Raw genomic sequence first — 22383 nt, 5'->3', positions numbered from 1 at the left:
AACTTATTGTATTTCCTACCTTAAAGTCACACTTTTATTTTTGTAGGTTATTTATGTTTTGTTTTAAGTAAAAATTTGTAATCACACCTTTTTGCTTCACCGAACCCCTATTGTCCCTTTTCGCATTACCACCGCAGGGGGATAACTCCTCAATAAATCCCAAGTATTACTCACCGTTTTTCAGTAACACACTCACACGTAACTACTCAAAACTTATATTAATTCATATATCGTGTTCTCTCCACAAGAATGAAAGAAGAATATTGAGTGTTTTGGGAGAAAAAATAATTTGATGTGATGACTCATGAGTACATAAGTCTCTAGAGCACTCACTAACAAAAACATAAATACATTGTGTTATTTCTTAGATCAAAAATACATATGGGATATACACCTGGAAAGAATATATACAGTACACCTTGTATACACGTTCCATGCTATATCCACACGGCTGCAATATTTCAATAATACGACACCATTCTTATTTCTTAGATCAAAATATGTCTATGATATACACTAGGGTGATGCAGTTGTCCCCAAAATTAAAAATGAGAATCAACAGAACCTCATTTTGGTACTGCAGGTAGGTAAGAATACAAACACAAAACTTTAGCAAATTTGGTTAACGTTTACCTGTATCACAATTGCAATTTTTAAGCACATATTAGGCAAAAATATTTTTTTTGCGTTATTTTAAAAATATGTCTTACAATAAAATGAAAGAATTGTTCTTTTTTCGATTCAAGTTTCATAATTTCTTTTTATTTTAATAAACGGTCTAAGCGTGATCAATTATTGCTTGATACTATCAAGGAAAGTGAAGTGACAAGAAAAATATAACAATATTATCTTTACTTGATCATAAAAATATGTTATTATTAATTATATAAAATTATTAGATTAAGATTGTTTAATAGTAACCATCGATATCAACAACGTAGCTGTTGGTTTATTATTTAATCTACTTTTTTTATACCTACTTCAGTATTAAACTTTATTAGTTATGTTAGGAAAAGGCAGGGATGGGGCAAAGTACATTCAAACATTTAAATTTAAAGTAAAAGTATTATGTTTTTTTATACATATACTTAAGTAATTTAAAAGTAACTGCAGTGTATTTAAGTACAATTGCAAGTCCAATAAAAATATATTAACTTATGGTTTTGTCTCAGTCCTATTTTATGTGTTAGTCTACTTTTATATCAAGTTAGTAACAGTAAGATTTTGTGTAATTTTGGGATATGTACATTTAGTAATATTTTACTTGAGTAAAATATTAAATTAGCCTATTTTGATGATTGAAATTTATCGATAAATAATAAATATATACTTTTACTATATTAAAATGAAGTTATATTATATTGTATTATAATTATTCAAAGTACTTTAAAATCTACATATAAAATGCTTCATTTTATTTTTTCATTAACAATGGCATAATCTGTTTTGCAATTGTAGAAGTCACTACACAAACACAGCAAAAATACCATAATCTGGTTATATAAGTATTTTTTCTCGAATTCAGATAAAAAAAAGTCATCAAAATTCAAACTTTTAGTTTGTCTATATATATAAAATATACATTAATGCAAAATGTGGTTGATGAGTATATCAGTTAAATCGTTTGACTTTGATACGCAAACGAACAAATAAATAAGGGGAAGGCTACAATTCATATAACTACAATTATCATGGAAATGATTAGATAAATACAAAATTCTTAATATTTTAAAGATGATATATTTAATATTCATTTTATTGAGCCAATTTTTTAATTTTAATCAGAAAAGCTTTATTTGTAGTACATTTATGACATTAAAAAAAACACATCACTTTTCTTAAAAAGAGTAAATTTCCAAAACTTTACACCAGTTGAGCTCCCGTTAAAGGGTCGTTAAGGTAAATCTAAGCTATCTGTTAACTACAATCTGATCAATAAGGGAAGCAAGTAGATGTTTGAATTTTTTTTTACAAGTTCTAATACTAAAATAATTGAAAGTGTTTTCCATTTTCGCCAATTATTCGCTTAATACGAGGCCTAAAGGATTTTCATACCTACCTCAATTCATCGGGGGAGACTTTTTTCCAGTATTTGATGATGGAGGCCTTCCAGGTGTCCATTTTGTGTTAATTGGAAGAAATCTTCCTCTCTAACTCCCCCTTGCAGGCCTTGTGAGAGGGGGCCAAGTCTGGTTGAAACAGGAACTCAAAACTATTGGCCTCAGCTTGTATCCAAGGTTTCACTGGGTGAGACAGGAGTTCACAATACTTGTACGCGCTCCCACTCTCTCCTTTGGCTAAAATAATATGGGATGGGGGCAAGACACTCTCTTTGCTCCTAATGACCTCAAGGGTCATGATGCTGACTGGAAACTTGGATTTAAAGACGTGAGAGACATTACCTCTCTCTTAAGTCCGTGAAGACTATTCCTTGGCTGACTTGGCATTCTTTGGCTAGAGCGTTTGTAGGAGTCCCAGAAAATTACTTCAAATAACTTTTTAGTAATATAGACTGCAGTTTTTATCTCTCCAGAACTTATGTGCCCCTCCTCCTTCCAGGGATTACAGACATCGTAGCCTGTCTCTTTGCATATCTGAGCATCTTCTTGACGTACACAGGGCTGTGTCACGGGCAAGCAAATTCGAGGATGGTGTTCTTCCGGGTCTCTTACATTTTGCAAATACTTGTTTTGAATTTAAATTTGGGCAACTAACTTAAAGCTAGGATCATCCTCTCATTTTTAAATTAAAATAACCATAACCGAGTTAAATGATTTCCTCATTTTTCAGGATGTAGTTAAAGATGGTACAGATTTACCTAAACGACTCTTTCAATATTTTAAAACCCCTAAAAATCTAAAAATGTTATCTTTGAATAATTTTGAAATATTACAGACACAACATTTCGAAAATATAAAATATCAGCTCTACCTTAATATACATGGAATTCTATAGATTAAAAAAATCCTAGTTTCAACGAAATTGTTGCTCTTTTAAAGATTTTGTTCTTATCCAAATTACATCTAATACTTAATTTAATAAAACGAATAAGTTGGTGTATACTTAATTAATTCAATAACGCTGCTCATAATTAAATGTAAGGTATATTAGCATTCCCTAAAAAACCCATCCCTCCCAATGCTGAAATCATAGAACCCATTTTCTGGTCTTTCTGTAAAGATATTAAATACGGTACAGTAGACCTTTTCAAATTTTAACCTTTTTTTCAAACTTTTTAATATTTGACTTTTTCCCATTTTCCAAAGTCTACAGAAAATAAATATACCAGTTATTTGGATTTTGGAGCGTCGCTATGCCTGTCGTATGGGCCTTGAAAGTTTATTGTCGGTGGCTTTAAAAAAGGGCTAAAAAAACGGGACTTTTTTGTATTATTTTTACTATAGCTTCGCAATGGCTTATAATATAGCATTGATATGGATATCAAATCAAAGCCAATAAACTGTGCTTCAGATTGTATAAATATGTTCTTAACCCTTTATTTGTGCCCATGAATAAATTTTACCCCAGATATTAAAAAAGGCTTTTTTATATATTTTTTTTCTCCTGTCTTTATAGGTATTCTTCTAAGTTATTATAATTTACTAAAAAACAGTATAATATAACATACTAGAAATGTTCTTAATTATTTAAATTAGATTTCTTGAAACTTATATTTTTATTTCTGTGGTATTCCACAACTTGCAGTAAAGAGTTTCTCTGGTCTTGGTTGGTTGTAATCCTAGTTGCAAAGTCACTCATGAGTTTTACTATCTTTCAACAACAACATGCTGCTCTATAGTTTTCATAATTTTCCCAGGTATCAATCGGTGTAATAAGCTATTCACTTTTCAATCCGAGAGCGTCAAAAAAGAAAATGTGACTCAGGTCTTACCAAGTCTGTGAGATGTAGGTTGAGGGATGACTGGAAAAACTGGGTTTCCTTTTCTAAAACAGTCTGGTTTTTCGGTTTTTGACAGCTTGATTGCCAGCTTTTGTTTTATAGGCGTTGTCATGCTCTCATGTGAACTGAATAAGGTAAATTGTATTTATTCCTGAATCAGATACCAACTGTACTTTCAATATGTTGATAGTGATAGAAAAAATATAAAAAACAAGCATTTTTTAATAACTGAGATCAAATTTACTATTGAGCACAAATAAAGGGTTAATAACATATTTATACAATCTGAATTACAGTTTATTGGCTTTGCTTTGCTCTAAAAAAGGGCAAAAATTGCACAGCTATAGTAAAATTAATACAAAAAAGTCACGTTATTTTGCCCTTTTTTAGAGCCACAGATAAAAGAAAATCAAGGCGCATGCGGCAGGCATAGCCACACTCTAAAATCCAAATAACTAGTATATTTAGTTTCCATAGACCTTGGAGAACGGAAAAAAGTAAAATATTAAAAGGTTTGAAAAAAAAAAGTTAAAATTTCGAACAGATCTACAGTACAGGAAGGACATTAATGGTAGAGTTTTTTTCTGAGAAGGTATATCTAAATTTTTTATTTGGTTATATATTTCTGGAATTAATGTTCAGAAACATTTTAAAATGATTTTGTTCGGATAATTTATAATATTATTATTCAAATACCAAGTCGTTTCTGATGTTTTTTTTTGTTTGTTTTTTCTTTTAAAATTTGATATTGTACAAATTTAGTTCTTTTTCAAACTTGACTGCAAATGCTTTTAATATTATTTGTTTTAGACATCAAAACCAATTTCAAATTTGTATGGCTGTATTGCCAAAAATAATTTATGTGAAAGTATGTTGAAAGAATCAAATCTTTTTATTTTTTTTTAAATAGGTACATTTTCCAGATATTTTTAGTTTCAGTACCAGATATCAATATTTCCCTCGACACCAAAATTAAATAGCTACACCTGAATCTAAATTTTATTATAAAATTATGACAATTTTTGATTTATTATTTTGCCTTTATCGACACAAGAATTATAAACTTATATATACATGTTTTATAGATATAACAAAGAGTTTTTCTCCTACGCTAGTCAATATTATATAGCGTAGAGATAGAGAAATGGCAGAATCACCGTCCTCTCTGGGTGTTTTGTTTCGCATTCATATCTCTTCTTTTTTTCTTAGAAAAAAAAGAGAAACATTTTTCCAACGTGATTATTCCCATATTTCATTATATTTTCAATGACTCTGCTCTGAAAGAGTCATTATACTATTAAAAAAAACATTCAATATGGAGGATTCGTTTCTAGACTCCTATGTACTTGATAATAATGAAGTAATGGAGAAAAATATAACAATTGCATTAGATTTATCAACGACCATACACACTCCAACCCAACCAAATGCTTGTTTTGAGATTCAAGAAACATGGTTTACTTTTATTGTTGAAGGTAAGACTAATAAACATAATAAATGGTTAATATTTTCGTATGTAATAACTTTGAGGTATAAATAAATATTTTACATCAACATCCATCAAAATGTCTCTATCATTGATTTGACTCCATAAAATATTTTAGTTAAACTTTAAAATATATATGCATAATATTGATCTAAGTCGAATTGAAGATCAGACTTGTGTAAGTAAGGAGGAATTGAGGTAAAGAATCATTATATAATATATTATTATGAGTCCTTTTGTATATCTGCAATTAGGTTTCTCTTTTTTTAATTATTATTCAGTTCATTTGTTGTGTTTAAATAAATACAGAGTATGATTCAAAAATAATTTTTGCGCTATTAAAAATATTTTTAGTTGGGAATAAAGATATTCTTTATACACAGATAATTGTAATTAAGAGAAAGAGTTAAAAAAATAATAAAAATCATCTCAAAATTAAGTAATGTTTGATGTAAAAATTTGAAATATATCCTTATATACTTATCTAATTTTGATTAGTGTTAAGAAGTGTACAAGTTAATATATGAAAAGAAAATATTGCTCACAATTAATTAAAAGCAGGAAACTAAATAATAATTTTAATCTTAGTAAATTATTTTAAAGCTGTTATTGCAATACAAATTTAAATTTTTGAGCAAAAAAGCAAATATCTATTATAATGTAGTCTTAAACACAATTAAACAAAATTTTACTTATTCAAGAATCTTTTAAATTCCACTTTTAACTCTAGTAGTACTTTTAACGATAATAATGAGCCTAAAATTGTTTTTTGTTATTAAAGAATTTTTAATTGAATTGTTTGATTAGTTTTATCGACTTTTGAGGACAAAAAAGAGTCAATAATCCATCCAATGGCATCCATCAAGTAATCTCAAGAAAATACGCTTTTAATGCTAAAAAACCAACATTTATTGATAGCTTAGATATTTTTAATCATCGCATAAAGTACTACTTTAATTGAATATGAAATTGAAAAGAATGGCTTATATGGGCTTGTGAACTATTTATTAACATCTTTTTGAATAATTTCCTATTTTATATAATAATAAGAAAAGAAAACATTGGTTGCTATAGTTTCGAGTGTCAGTTTAACTGACATTTGATATTTTGGTCCAGATGCCTCAGAATCATATAACTTTTTAGTCTAAATTTATATTTAACGTTAAAAGGACACCAAGTAAATAAGGTTAATTCAAAAACAGATATCGCTATCCCTGTGGTTAACTAAAAATTTAGAAAGTTTAACATAACACATCGGCTGAAAAGTCCCGGGCTTTTGAAAAGAACACTTTTTGTTCAAAATTGACTTTATCAATATCAATTTCATCAATATAGTCTCCATCAAGAGCAACATCATCATTTCAGCGTCGCTCTAACAATTCAATGCCCCTTTTATTAACGCTGTATCCCTTGTTTCAAAATAGTCCTCTGTTTTAGCGATAAAATCTTCATTGGAGTGAAATTGCTTACCTGGAATCATTTTTTGAGGTCTACAAACAACCGGTAGTCGCTAAGAGTCAAATCTGGATAGTAAGGTGGATACAAAATCAATTAAAAGTTCAATTGTGTAGTTTTACCATTGTTTTGATTTACTTGTGACACGATGCATTATCCAGGTGAAACATCACTTTCTTCTTCTTCAAATGGGCCCCCTTTTCTGCAAGTTTGTCCTTAAAACTCTCTAATAACGCTATATAATATTCATTGTGGTTGGTATTTCCTTTCTGAAGGTATTTTATCAATATTATGCCATGTACATCGTAAAATATCGAGGTCATAACCTTTCCAAGTGATTGTTGTTCATTCGGGTACTTTGTACGAAATTCACCAGTAGCTGTCCACTCAGACGTTGATCGTTTTGATCCAGAATGAAATGGTGAATCCATATTTCATCCATTGTCACATAATGACACAATACTGTTACGTTTAAATATGGCCAAACACTGTTCACAATCATGAGGACGTTTTTTTTTTTTTTCTTTGGTCTAAATTAAGCAAAGCCGGAGCCCACTTTGAACAGAGCTTTCTCATGCACAAATGTGAATTCAATATAAAAGTAACACGTTGTTTTATATTTTTACAACGCCAACTACCTAACACAACCTCACTTTCCGATCATTCAAACGATTTTGTGGATTTTTTTATGTTTTCTGTCTCATTTGGACGTCCACTGCGTTCTGCATCATTGGTGTCTCTGCGACTACGTATGAAGTCATGATACCAATGTTGTTTTGTTGCATCTGTTGGAATGAAGTTCCCATGACACTTTTTAAGCCATTGCTAAGTGTGAACGGTATTTGTTCCCGTCAAGAGGCAATGTGAGATTTTCATTCACGAAATTATTTTGATCCATTTTTTTAGAAATAACAAAAGTAGCGGCAGACTTAGCTGAATTACTCACAAACTAACCAACAGATGTCATGAAATTTTGACAGCTGTCTTTTGAAGGTTGGAATTTACTAAAAAAAGAGGCAAATAAATTTAAAAAAAGCCCCATTTATGTGTGAAGCTCGTGGAAATATTTTTTATTCGTTTGTTTACCTTGGTCTCAAATGACTTTGCTGGTAATTTCTTCATAAAAGCTATTTAGTAAATTTTCCATGTAAACTGTTTGTATTTGCATATTTTTTGCTATATTTCATTAAATTTGTTAATATAATTGTTTATTCTCAACTAAAAGTTAAAAAGAGGTCGTAAAGGTAATTAACATTCTAACTTTTTAGTTTACTTACGTAAAAAAAATATACATATGCCAACTTTGATATATATCAGTTAATCGTTTGACCATAAAGATAATAATGAAAAAAAAGTCCATTTTTTAACGAACAAAAGTGTTTTCTTTGTTTAAATCTGTAATTTTCAGCCCATGTGTTATTTTTATCTTGTTTGTAGTAATGTTTATTAAAATATAGCAAAGCTTATGAAATCAGATAAATGTAAAAATATTTAGTTTAATTCTTAATATTTATTTCCTTCTCAAACCCTTTTTACTTCTTTGTCACTATATTTACTAGATAAAATTTTAGATTCTTGTATATTCTTTTTTGCATTTTTTATTTGTTTTTTCTGGAATTAGGATGTAAACGTCCTTGACGATCTCTCACTACTTGGGGGGAGGAATTGAAGCTGTGATTAATTCACTATTGATAAACCATTAATTCTTTAATGAGTCTTACTCCACTTTTTGGTAGATCATTATCAATTCTTAGCTACTTAATAGTATTTTGAGGATTCTAGGAATAATTTTATCTATCATTATATACGTATGAGTCTATCAAAAGAAATGTCACTAAGAATTGTATTATTCAGAAAAGTTTCATAAACTTTTACATCTGAAGATCAATCATGTTGATAATTTTTGTGGTTGAGAGTATTAGGTGTCTTTTTTGACATGTTTACATTCCATTGCCTTTAATATTTGTTTTTTTATTTGAAATTTGTCAAATAAAACTAATCCAACACACTCCTCAGATAATTACAATAAGTGTTTATACAGTTTACATGATGTTAACTTCGATATTACAGAACTATTAAAGGAATGGTTAAAGATATACTGTATTAGATTTTGATTATCTATAGGCGCAGCCATTAAGGCTTTCTTAAATATTCTTACAATACATATATAACTTTCTCACAATCTTCGGTGAGTTTTGATTTTCTGTTTGAATTGAGTTCTGTTTTTGATATTTTATCAATACTTACACTTAAAAATGTATTTTTTAATTTAGAAAATAATATTAATTAGTTCTTTTTATATCAGAAGCTCAGTAAAAATATATATGGAATGAGTAGAAAATTGTAAAGCGCTATAGAGCTATTATTAATTGCAATCGATGTTTGGTTATTAAAAAAAATTTCCAAAATTAATTAGACTTTATACGTTGTATTAATGGTTAAGATAGGGCAACAAACAACAACAATTGAGACCAAGGGTCAACGGATTTCAGTTTCTCCGGCCCCTTAACACTGTAAAGGAGGTTTTGAAGCCCTGGTTGGATGACCACTATCCAAATGGGACCATGTTATATGTTTAAATGCAATATTTAGCTATATTTTTTATTCAAAATGTCCTTCTTTACAATTAATAGCAGATTGACAGCTCTTGACGATGAAGCTCGTGTCGTTGGTGTACCATACTGTGACTATGGGAGTTAGGAATGAATCCAAAATTGCATGAGAGATGCAGTGGGCATTCTTTTCCAAGACTTCCCAAACTGCAAAGACAAAGGGATTGAAGTCAAGACAGGGAAGGGCCACATTAAGACAGGCCAGTAGTCTGTCATGTTATTGCTGCAGGGTTTTTGTTTCTTCTTGACTGTATGGGGCTGTAATGCCCGCCTTGACATTGTCAGCAGTCTAAGTGGAGATGCAAATGGTATCTACCGCCTTTTCAGTACTGACACATGTTGCCTTAAAAAATACAACTCATGGGCCGAAAAGTCCCGGAGTTCAGAAATAGATGACTCTATTTTTTTTTAAATTAACCTCATTTTAAGTAAGTACCAGCCTTCAAAAGACAGCTGTCAAATTTGATGACAATCTTGTCTTTCGTGTGTGTTATAGTGTTAGGTTGGGTGCTACTTTTGTTATTTCCAAAATAATGGATCAAAAACAAATTCGCGTTTTAATTTTACACAGCTTCTTAGTGAGAGAAAAAAAAACTACCTTTCAAGCTAAGCAATGGTTTTAAAAGTAATATGGGAACTCCGCTCAATACAGCAAATAACACTAAAAAATATTTAAAAAAGACAATTTTGAAGGAAATAAACGTGTATTCTTTGTTAAGACGGGATCTTTTCAGCCCATATGTTATTGGTGAATGAAGTTATGAATTTTATAAATCACAACCGTTACTCCAAATTCTATAATTATACAACTCAATAATAATTTTTTTTTTCTTCAAAAAACGTTGTATTATACTTCACATTTATATATAGTGACAACATTAAATCAGACTTGTATAAATAAGGAAAAAATGAGGTAAAAAATTATTAGATAATATATTATTAAGAGTCCTTATATCTGCAATTAGGTTTCTCTTTTTTAGTTTTTATTCATTTACTTGGAAATAATTGAACTTTTTGATGAATCTTTAGAATGTTATTACTTAATAAGTAAAGCTTCTTTTTTTTTTGTCAAAAGTAATCCACTTTTATATTTATTTTTTAATATTTAATTTGGGAATTTTCTAACTGATAAAATAGTAAACTTGTTTAAACGTTTCTAAATGACCAAATGTTATTTTGGGACAATAAGAAAATTATGAGATGAGATCCTTAAGAAACAACATTTCGAAAATTTAATAGATTAGATCCTAAAGAAACAAAATTTCGAAAGTTTAATAGATTAGATCCACATTAATGTTCATTACATTTGGAAAAAAAATCGAGCCGAGGTTATGTTTGTGCCTCTGGTTTTGGTATGTTGGTCACTAGTATGACGATTAAAGTTACAGATTTATTTTTATCTAACTTGGGACGAAGATTGTATATGGTCATAGTAGGAGGCCATTAAATTTGAAAGGTTAAGTTCAAGGTAATACAAAATACATAATCGACCAAAACTTTAGAATTTATTGAGGTACAGTGCTCAAATTAGTATGTTTGTGTAGATTATATTAGGATGTTTCATATAAAAAACTACAATTTAGAAAAAAATGAACGTAGGAGGAGGTTTGCACTCTACCAACCGACCGTTCTATTTCAATATATTTTTCCCTAAAGATATTTCTGTCATCTAATGATGAGTTTATTTATATTTATACAATCATTTCTTCTTCATTTGACTTGTGATGAGAACAGTAAAAAGAAAAATATAACATTAAATATTCTGTATATTAATGGTATTTTCATTTGTTTTGTTTTTTGATATTTTAAAGTTTATTGTTACATTTGTCTCGCATTGGGTGTTACTCTTTATTTCTTTGTAACAGAAAGTACTATTGGTTATTGTTATATTGTGTCTTACACAGCACATTAAAATATTAAAAATTGCAAAACAAAAAAAAAAAAAAATATGATTTTTTCAATTGTCAAAAGATAGCAGTATCGTAATCACATTTTTGCCATTGGCAAGAGAAACTAGTTGCAGTGAATATAGATTGGATGAATGATCATTAATAGACACATAAGTACAACAACATACAAAATTAATAAGGGCCTATGCCCCTCTGGTGATTACGTCCCTTGATAGTCTGGAGGTCAGAAACTAATTATTTAATCTCTAAAAGCATGATGCCTCTTCAAATGCCATACAACTTAATAAGTAAAAATAATGGTTAGGTATGGTATTTTGGTTTATTCTCTACTGCTTACATTTTCAAAAATCCTCTTTTTATTTCCTTTGTAAAAGAAATATATCTTAAACAAAACACATCTGAAGTATACTAGATTTTTACAAAGAAATATGAACTGTGTTTTTTTATGTTCATACTTTTATATAATAAGGATTCAAAAGCTTCCAACTTATTAAAAATACAACGTGTAATCCACAGTTTCACAGAGTTTTTCCTCCTGGAGATAAGTTTTGGGTAGTATTTTAAAACTTTAGTTTTGGATAGAAATGAGTATTTCATTATGTTTTATAACACCCGGTAGTCGTTTGTAGCCTTATAGTCTTAATTACCAATAACCATTAGAAGTGCATGAACGCATAATGGCTCCCACTATTTCCAAGACTAACGAATATGAATTTCTTCTTCATACTTTTCTGAGGCAATATTGCTCTGTATGCTGGAGGGGGGGAAAGATTCACATTAAACATATACAAAAAGTTCATCAAGCTTAGTTCCCAGGAGGGAAATAAATACTTTTAATACTCATTTCACCAAAAGTAAAGTTTACACTAACGAACATTTACCGTGAGGGGAATTAATATTTGGAACATTAAAAACTACCAATTTCCATTATTGATAGTAATTTAGAAATGATTCATTAAGGAAAACTCCGTCTACAGATTATCTTAATTTAAACTAAATGAATAAATTTTGGCTAGATTTTCAATTTTTTTATTAGATTTGAAATTGAGATAAATAAAAAAATTGATCTGTTGTTATCAAGAATTAGGAATACTTTATTTAAATGCATTGCTTTGTTAAAATTTGATAGTATTTTTTTATAACTATTGATACCAAGATCCATGTACAGAGGTGTCGAAACTAAGACATGCAGGTGTGCAAAAAAATAAAACACACATAAAAACCCTGGTATTTTGAACAATGTTTGGAGAAAATATGCTTAGTTGTCATGAAGTACTTTTAAATCAGCTGTGAACAGCTCTGAGATCAAGGAAATAGACACAAATCCCACTCCTCGTCTAGCAAGGACATAGACTGGAAATACTACGGTATCGAATCTAAATATTACTCCGAGTCCAACATAGACTTACACTTATATATCTGCATCAAATCCTCTTCTTAAATGAATAAACATACTAGTGTTAAGTTTATATTTGGATGTGCCTGTATTCCTGAAAGCATTTGTTTTGTTTTTTTACAGTTGGTATGTTTCGTCCGCCAGTAGATCAAAGATTAATCAATCAAGAATAGTTCTTCAGTGACTAGATACATCTAGCTGACTTGGAATTTTAACTTGTATTTTAGAGTTTAGACTCATCAATTTGATCCTGGTTTATTAATGTTAGACAGAGGATCGTTTTAAAAACAAGAGATACAATTTTTTTTGGGAAGTACATAGGTCATAACAGGGGAAATTATTAATTTAAGTGTAAGTACTCAGTGTATTTATTGGCTACAAAAATGGAACAAAAATTATTTTTCCATTCCCTACATTTTTCTGATTGCATCATGTCAAATATCAGACCCAATATCACGATTTTTCCGATATCGATTCGATACATATATGGGATATTTTGGTCGATATATCCGTTTTAATTTCGATCCGATATATCATCCCGTGTCTAGTTATACCCTAAATAATTTAATAATAATGATAACAACTTTGGAAAATAAGTCTGCTTAAGAGACCAAGTAATATGAATCTTGCGTGCTTTTTAGGTCGTTATTTCTACAGGTGTGAAGAACAGTGAAGAAAAGAGATAGTTTGAAAAAATAATATTTTAATAAAATTAGTGGTTTAATATTTATTTATATTTCTAACTTGAGAAAATTCCTTACAAGTCAGAAAAATCATTCCTTTATGGGGCTTATATTTTGCTGGTATGTAATAATGATTTTTTAATATTTAACACAGTTCAATATTTTTTGTTTAGATTATGTTGCATATTTCTGTCTACCAAAATTCACATCAACTTTCCAAAAAACGTAAATAAATAATTAAAGTTCCCTTCATTTAATATCCACCGATAGAAATATTATATTAATACTGCAACAGGATTGGAATGTCGTTGTAATCAGATGAGAATTGGTATTTTTAAAAGAATACTAATTTTGGATTATATCCATTTTTTGTAAGATTTATCAGATCTTTTACTATACTTCCATTGATATCTTAAAATATAGATTTTTTGATTGACAAAGTCATTGTCTCTTAAATTAATTTAAGTGAAATCTACATATTTGGATTAACAAAAAATGAACATATCCTATTGTGAATATTTTCTCAATGGTTTCTTTTATACAAACTTGTAAATTTTTGATAGAGGAAAATCCAAAAAGTTTTTGACATTAAGATAGTTACTTTGAAAAAGAGATAACAACTTAACAATCATATGAATGATATACTTTCATAACTTCTTATAAATAATATATAAATATGTATATTTTTTTAATACAGTAAATACTATCATAAGTTAGAGTTATAAAGAACTAGATTGACTAAATATCTTATAAAATTAAATTAACTGCAATTTAGCTAATGAACTTTATAGGTGCAATCCATTAGAATCATTTAATTGCGTCAATTTATAATTTACAAAAAAAATATTTTCAAAATATTTTTATTATTTGAAATTGGAAAAACTCTTTGAACGCAAGCAACTCTACGGATAATAATGCCAGAATGATAAAATTGATGCCATCAAATTTGAAAAGATGCAAAAATAATAAAAATTGGTTAAGCGTTTGGGCCTCCGTATGGGTTGAAAAAGAAAAATAGCGTTTCTCCGAAGAAAATAAATGATGACAAAAAGTTTACCGACAGTTACAAATCTCCACAGATTGTATTAAATATACTAGACCTTACAAGGACTATGGCAAACTATAAAATAACACACTTCATGCGTTTGTGGACTGCCCTGCCATCTATATCCTTAAATATTTTGTATCCATAAGCCTAAAAGATGTGACGGATGGGGAAGAAAAATATGATATAGGCCTGGTACTTTTGGGATTTTCAAAGAAAAATGGTTGAACTTCTGAGGTAACAGGGAGCCCGGACTTTGTATATAAATCAAATAAAGAATGTTGAAAATTTTTTTAATGCAATGTGTCCTAATTGAAACTGAATTTATTCCGAAAAAAGCTACATTTTTAAGTTTTTTCCAAAATTGCCAATTACATAATTAACAATTTAACCACAACAGGCTAAATATTAAGACCTACTATTTTTTCCAAGCAACCCTTCAGACAACTTTCTATTTACATAAAGTATATATAATAACTAAAATATGTTATCTCAAGTTTCTGCCTTCGTCATGGAGTAAAAATGTTTTTCGTTAAGTTGGTCTAAATTCTACGAAAAAAATGTCTTTTTTTAAATCCTAATGCTTGCCTTACTTGCAATTTTCAACCATTTAATTTGAAATAATATTTAAATGTAAAAAATAGATCAAAACAATTAAAAATTGCTTCTGAGTAACATCAAGAATCAAAAAAACATTTTCAATTATTATTTATATTTTATAATTTTTATATATTTCTCTCCTCTTAAAAGACGTAATTTTGAATGTAACACCACTCTCAATTCAAACTACACTCTTGATTAATGTGGCTTTGAATAAATACCTTTTTTAATCTAATATTAAGTTAAGTAATCCAGACGACAGATAAACAAAAATTGGTTTATAAATCTTGCATTTAGATTAAAAAATTCATACTTATACTTGTATGTTGTAGTAGTTTAATGATCCTATTGCATGTAAATTTGTCTGATTAATTGTCAAAAAAAATATTATTATAAATAAATTCAAAAACCAAGGAGGGAAAAAAAAGAGAAAAGGATTTAAAGTGCTATATGAAATCAATCTTGAGAAAAGCATCGGAATTCCTTAAGGAAAAGTGTGCATGTGCTGTATTGAATTCCTTCTGAACTGTTCCTGGCTGCTAGTATTTTATTTTGGGAAGACTCTGTCTTCTGTCAGTCTCTTTGAATTCCTCCCCATATTTAAAAATCAGTGGATTAAAATCTAATAAACTGAGCAAATAAAGTTTTTGTACAATTTTGCTTTTGGACAGTGTTATTAATAATATATTATAGGATTAGGAAGACTCTGTAAGTGGTCCTCACCGTATTATTTTTTCAAAGGAACTTAATTTCTTTTAAAATAGTATAGTTAAAAGACGCGAATATACGTTATCAAATACAAAATATCAAGTAAAAATCGTAACATTTCTTATACTTCAGCTTAATCAATAAGATCCTCTTGATGAATTGATCCTTTTTAAGTTTATTGGACCTGTCTATTACTAGATGGCAATATTCTTCAAGATATATTTTCTGTAAAATAAATTCCAGCTTACAAAAAGATAATTGAAGGCCCTTGAATTATTAAAATTATTTTATATTTTGTATATTTTAAAATTTAGTGTAATTGTACATCAACACTATTTGCCTCACGATAAGATAATGAACGAATCTTTCATGGGTTTAAATTCCGATTGAATGAGAACTGAAATTTGTAAAAGTCTTGTCAAACTCTTGTTCTTCTAAATGTATAAAACGTATTTAAATAATGATATGAATTCAATAGTATGACACAACCTTTATTGATAGTATCTAGAAGGGGGGAATCGTCAACTTTAGTCACTTGAATGGCTTTTAGCGACCTCTTTTTTAAATAATACAATTGATTTATTGATTTACACAAAATAAAATAAATTAGGGGGATTCAACAAAAAAGATAGTTTATTTTTTTATGTACTAGATATGAATTTGTAACCACCGTTTTTTTATATGTATTTTGTAAATTATTTTCTGATTTCCCAAACAATTTTTTTTATCAAACTACAGTGTCCTTAAACAAATCATACTGCACCAATTAGAGTTCTATATAGCCATTATTACTAGCAATTGAAGTTTAGCTATCAAAAAAAAAAAAAAAAAAAAAAAAGGCCTTGGTTTTTTCGGTACGACGATGCTGCTGAGCTCCGTCTTGAGGGAAAAAAAAGTTATCTCCAAACTTTTTTCTGACTCAAGGTAGCACTTTCTTATCCAGAGATTTGATGTAAAACCCAAAACAACTCTTCAGTATGTTTATGGGCCTTATTAGTCCATCCATTTTACAAACTATAATAAATATTTTTATTTGACTGAACAGCTTATTTTTTAGAGCTGCTCTCCTGCTTTCTTCAACGGTTCAGAAAAGAAAAGTCCACCTTCCTAAAATCTTTGTCTCTGTATTTTGAAAAATAATTGATTTTGAGAGATGCAAGTTCTTTTCCGAGGACCAATATTTTTGTCAAAAAAGAGTTAGTTCTTCATTATAACTTATTTCAATGGAATAACTTTTTTGTTACTTTTTGATGTTAATCGATAAATTTTAACAAAATTCAATACTCAATTATTGATCTAAAAATATTAGATATTGTAATATTTGTTACAACGGAGTCGATTGTACCTTGTTATGCAATTGTCAGGATATTATTTTCTTTCATGTACTAGAAAACAATTAGTTTTGATGGATGAAAGTAATTTTTTCATCGAACAATATTTTTTTATCAAATTAAATTAATTATCCATTATTTGTGCTATAGTTAATATTTATTGAATATTTACTGATAAGTGTTAATAATATTGGAATGCATATTTCAATAATTGATAAATAGTGCAAGGATTTAAGTTAGTAAAATTTTAACCCTTCATTCCAAAAGTTGACTTAGTTTGTCTCTTTCAGTCCCTAATATTTTTTGTAATGGTCATAATTATTTTAGTATATTTCTCTTTTTTAAGAGTAAATGTCTTTTTTTGGGACTTTCTGTGGTAGATATAGACAAATATGTATATTTCAAGTATTCTAAACTTAATAATGTTTTTATCATGTTCTAAACTTACGTATTCGTTGTATTAATAAAAATATTATTATTTTAGTCATTCATAGGTACAAAGAGAAATTATCAAAAAAGTGTAAACTTAAATTTGTGACAGAAAAAAAAGCTCTATTTATGTCAATTTGATATGATACCATTAAAATATTTTAAGGCTTGGGTTCTTTTAGGAATATTTAGAAATTGAAAACTCAATTTATTAGGGAGCCATTTATAGAGAGAGAAGCGATGATAGATCTCCAAACTTACAACTTTACAAAATATTTAAGTGCATTTATTAAAAGGCATAAATAATAAATGTTCGGTGTAAGAACGTTTTGAAATGCCAAGATAGCCACATAAATATAAACAAATATTTATATAATTTTGAATAATAACTAACATAAAATATATAAAAGAAAATTGTTAAATTATAGACCACACAAGTCATCAAGTATATTTTTTTTCGAAATATTTTTAGTACCTGTATAGTATAAAAGTTTAGATATATATTCTTGCATATAATGTTAGTAAGTACTTTTTGTATATGTTTCTATTTCAATCAATAATACCCCTTCTTTATATGTTGTCCTATCACATTTCCATATTTAATTATATTAGTAACAAATCTTTGATAATTTTTTTCCTATTATATCTGGTTTTGAGAATTTTTATGTAAGACTTTTGTGTTTAATTATAAGCTTGAGCCAAATTTTGATTAAAAAAAAAATCAGTAAGTCCTATACAAATAAACTCATTATGTGTGTATTTCAATTTCAAATATCAGTGTATATTTCATGTGGAAGCATCTAATACTGAAGGAAATGTAATTTAATTGTAAAGAAACAGGGATTTGATAAATGAGAAACTGACAAATTCAATTATATTCAAAATCTAACTGAGTATTCGTGTGTGTTAATAAAGTACTTTAGATTTGTTGAGGAGATATAATTGAGGATAAGTCCTAGTTGGACTCAGAATACAATTGGGGATCAACATCGGAATAATTTTTGCTTATGCCCTTATTTATTTCCTTCTCCCCCTCCTCCCTTGTCACAGATGATTGTAGCTGATCTCATTAAGCGTCATGGCAGTTAAGCTGCTTTTCTCCAAACCCGTCTTCAAATTGTCAGGGTTATCATCTTGATTTTCGGTTTCTTTTTTTACTATAGACAAAAATAACACGATTTTTATCATGTTATTATGCATTATTTTTATGGACTTCAAAGAAAATTCGTAGTTCATATGAAGTAATCGTAAAACCATAATGTTAGAGAAATAGTAAAGGACCCAATCTTTTTTTTTTAGTGATTTGATATCAGAGTCGAAACAAATGAATTTGTTTTTGGAAAATCTGAAATAAATATTCAGTCCCCAACGAAATATTATATCAGCAGTTCTGGTTCTAAATAATTTACATTATACAATAAACATTTATAATTGAATAATACTTCCATAGTTGGGAAGAATCGCCCCAGAATTGGTTAACGATCAACGGATTTGGTGCCTGTTTTCTTTTTCTTTTGTGAGAAAAGGTAGCAAAGTACAATTAAAATAATGATGTGTTTTCTTTTTTGGAAGTCAAAATATGGTCGCCCTAATTAAATAGTCTATCTTTCTCCAAACTTCTAAATAAAAGTCAACTTCCCATGTAGGCTTATGATTAAGATTAAGATATTTATGAACATATATTTATAAAACAATATACATATTTTATTTATAATATAAAAAATAATAGATTCAGTAATTTCAACATTCATCATTTCTTGGATAATATGATTGAGACATCTTCATTGTATTACGTCATTCAAGTTACTGAGAAGATATTAAAAAGGAAATCCTTTCTAAAAAAAAATCATTTTGTAGATAAATGTTAAGATCAAACTAAAATTTTGTGGTATTTCATAAAATAATTAATATAATAATCAAGTCATTTCATGATATATCTGATGATTATTATATCTAGAAAAATAAAAAATATTTAAAGTATATAATTAGTGAAAAAACATCATCTTTATATACAAATTATAATAATATTACAAAAAGAATAATTATATTATTTTCGGCTCAAAAATATAATTTTAGTAATTCAATGAAAGTTATTACACCAAATAATTCATTAGTTTATATTTAAACAAGTAATAGTACTGTATTTCTAACACTTTAAATCACTTACATCAATTTTCCTCTACCGCAGTTACAATGGAAATATTCTGGGGCTCCAGAAGATGCAAATTTTAGACCTTGACAAATTTTGATAATACTGTTCAATTTAACATTGGAATTATTTCTAACTGCTGAGGACAAATGTGGGATTGATTTCTGAATTACTTTGCTCTTAAAACTCCAGTTTTTATGGAAATTTTCCACACGTCGTTTGCAAACGTTTATCAAAGTGTATATGCCTTTATAAAGGAAGACTACCGCTAGGTTGTTTACTTTACCCATTTTGGTTCTGGCTACGATGACTAATTAGTTGTAAATGGTCTTGGTAATGATGATTCATTGGGGACGAGCATTATTTCACAATTTTTAGTAACATGTTTTGTATTCAAGACACTAATAAAGCATAATATGCCTGTCATACGATAACTAATTTATTGATTAGTTACATACATCATATATAAATAAAATTTTACGATGTAATCACTTTTGAAGACCATGTTTCAACAATTATCAATCTAAAAAAGTATTAAAAAGGCAGTTTTTTAAAACCGTTTATAACACTCCCGTTTACATTCTTGACATTCTGCTAATACACATAACAGTGGCCAGTCAGTCACTTTAATATTTTATGAGACAAAATAAAGTCAGCTGGGCCAATTTTGGATGTTACAAAGGATGAACTATTATTAAGATATATTTATTTACACATATTATTCTCTTATTTTAGTGTTGTGCTCATATAAATATTACTACCCATCTTGTATATCGTTTAAAAAACCAAGATTTTCATGAAAGCAAGTTAAAGTAAAATTGTCTTTTTATTAACCCACCGGCTCTGCACCTTCTGAATTATGTTTCACGTCACGACCTAACTCAGATCATTTTGTTTAATTTGGCAAAAAAACACTATACGGGCTTATATCAAATCAAGGAAAATACATATAAAATATCACCCATGCTCCCCTTTGATTTGGATGATTTTTGGTACACAAGCTTAAATTTATAAGTAGATAAAGTGTGTAAAATTTCAATACATAATTTTGAGTCGTTTCTGAGATATAGATACTCGTCTCAGATCAAAATTTTCAACATCACTTGAATGTATTTTTACCTTATGCTTCTTTTTCTTGTTTATTTTATGATCCAAAAGAGCCTCTTAAAAATTGGTATTTAGCTATTTTAAAGTGTAGGGATTCCAAAAATGAGGTCAATATTAGAATATTTAAATTTTTATGATCTCAATTTTGATTTTTTTTTAAATCTCAGATACATTATCAAGTACTTGATCAACAATAAAAAAAAATACCAACTCTTATAAGTATGAAACTTTGGCAACATGATTTAAATTAAATAAATAGAAGTATTACCGTGTCAAAAATCATGTTGGCTTTTTTATCATGGCTCCCAGGGTGGGATCTCAAAGTTACGTTATTTTTCTCTGGATATTTGGTAAATTTTACTTAGCTTTTTATATCTTAAACCTATTTTATGATTTATATAGACTGAAGAAAGAAAACTTAACTAAAGTCATTCATACTATTGATTAGAAGTTAACAAATAAAAATATGAGTAGTTTATAGTATATCCCTTGTTTATAAAGTTGGAAATAACGTTAAAATCGGATGTTTATTCTTTTTTTAGACTTTGAACTGTCGTCTTTTGCTTTTGCTGCTGCTGTTATCACAATGGCATCAAACCCCCCATTTTAGGGGGTTAAACCCTCAAAGTGTTTCTAAATCCCTCCTCCGCCCCCTCATATATATATTTATAAGTAAACATATTCTTTTAAGTAATTATATTGCTGTGTTTTTAAATGACAAATGCATTATTATTTCATAGTATTACGTATTTTCCCATAAACTTTTTTACTCTTATTAAAATTACCTTCTTAATTCTTTTTTGTTGGTGAAACATAAATCATTTTAAACAAACAATTACAATTTATATAACCCGTACTGCCTCTTAAACTGAGATAATATTTGTTTGTTTTTGCTTTATAGGATGACGTGAATACACGCATAAAGGGATCTATTTAAATATAATTCCCAAAAAGTTTAAAGGGAGCCAAATATGGACTATTAGAGGCCGTTTAAATTTTGAAGGAAGATCATTTTAGGCACTTTCCCTACATCATTTACTTTAACAAAGGAGCCCCCAGATTGTAAATAAGGAAAGTAGTTATTGTCAAAATTTTAAAAAGTACAAAGTAAACAAATAAATGAACAAGATACTAATAAACAAAACCCAACAACTTTTTTCCACTTATTTTACATATTTTGTTTCAATCTCGTGTAAACACGCTGTTACTGAGTAGAAAACCAATCATTTTCACTGTGAGGTAAATTTTGTGACTATAACGTTTTTGATGTTGATTAAAAGGCATGTTGCAATTCTCCCAGATCTCTATCATATTCATTTATTAAAATGAATCATTTTGGTCGCCCGTTTTTGTACATTTATTTCAATCGGCTGACCTTCTTTTTTACAAAAAAGTTTAGCGATTAAAAATTTATTTGAAATGATGGTCAAAAGGAATTTCAAAAATGGGAAAATAAAAAATTTCCTAAAATTTTGGAAAATATAAGTCTTAAATAATTACAAGATAATTTCATTTAAGAATTGATTGCGTATTAAATATTTGTTGACCAAGAATGGAATAAATATTAATTT

General features: G+C 28.4%; 1 protein-coding gene across 1 annotated transcript in view; it reads left to right on the top strand.

Moving 5' to 3' along the window:
* Nucleotides 1-5110: 5110 nt before the first annotated feature.
* LOC121118369 (FMRFamide receptor) overlaps nt 5111-22383 on the top strand; it is a 45451-nt gene continuing 28178 nt past the window's right edge. The window contains exon 1 of the mRNA XM_040712940.2: nt 5111-5376. Coding sequence (XP_040568874.1) covers nt 5217-5376 — 160 coding nt within the window. The 5' untranslated portion in view covers nt 5111-5216. The remainder of the gene's footprint in view (nt 5377-22383) is intronic.

The sequence above is a fragment of the Lepeophtheirus salmonis genome, chromosome 5 (assembly GCF_016086655.4).
Source record: "Lepeophtheirus salmonis chromosome 5, UVic_Lsal_1.4, whole genome shotgun sequence".
NCBI lineage: Eukaryota > Metazoa > Arthropoda > Copepoda > Siphonostomatoida > Caligidae > Lepeophtheirus > Lepeophtheirus salmonis.
Note: the sequence above shows the minus strand (reverse complement) of the source record. Positions and strands in the feature narration are given on the sequence as shown.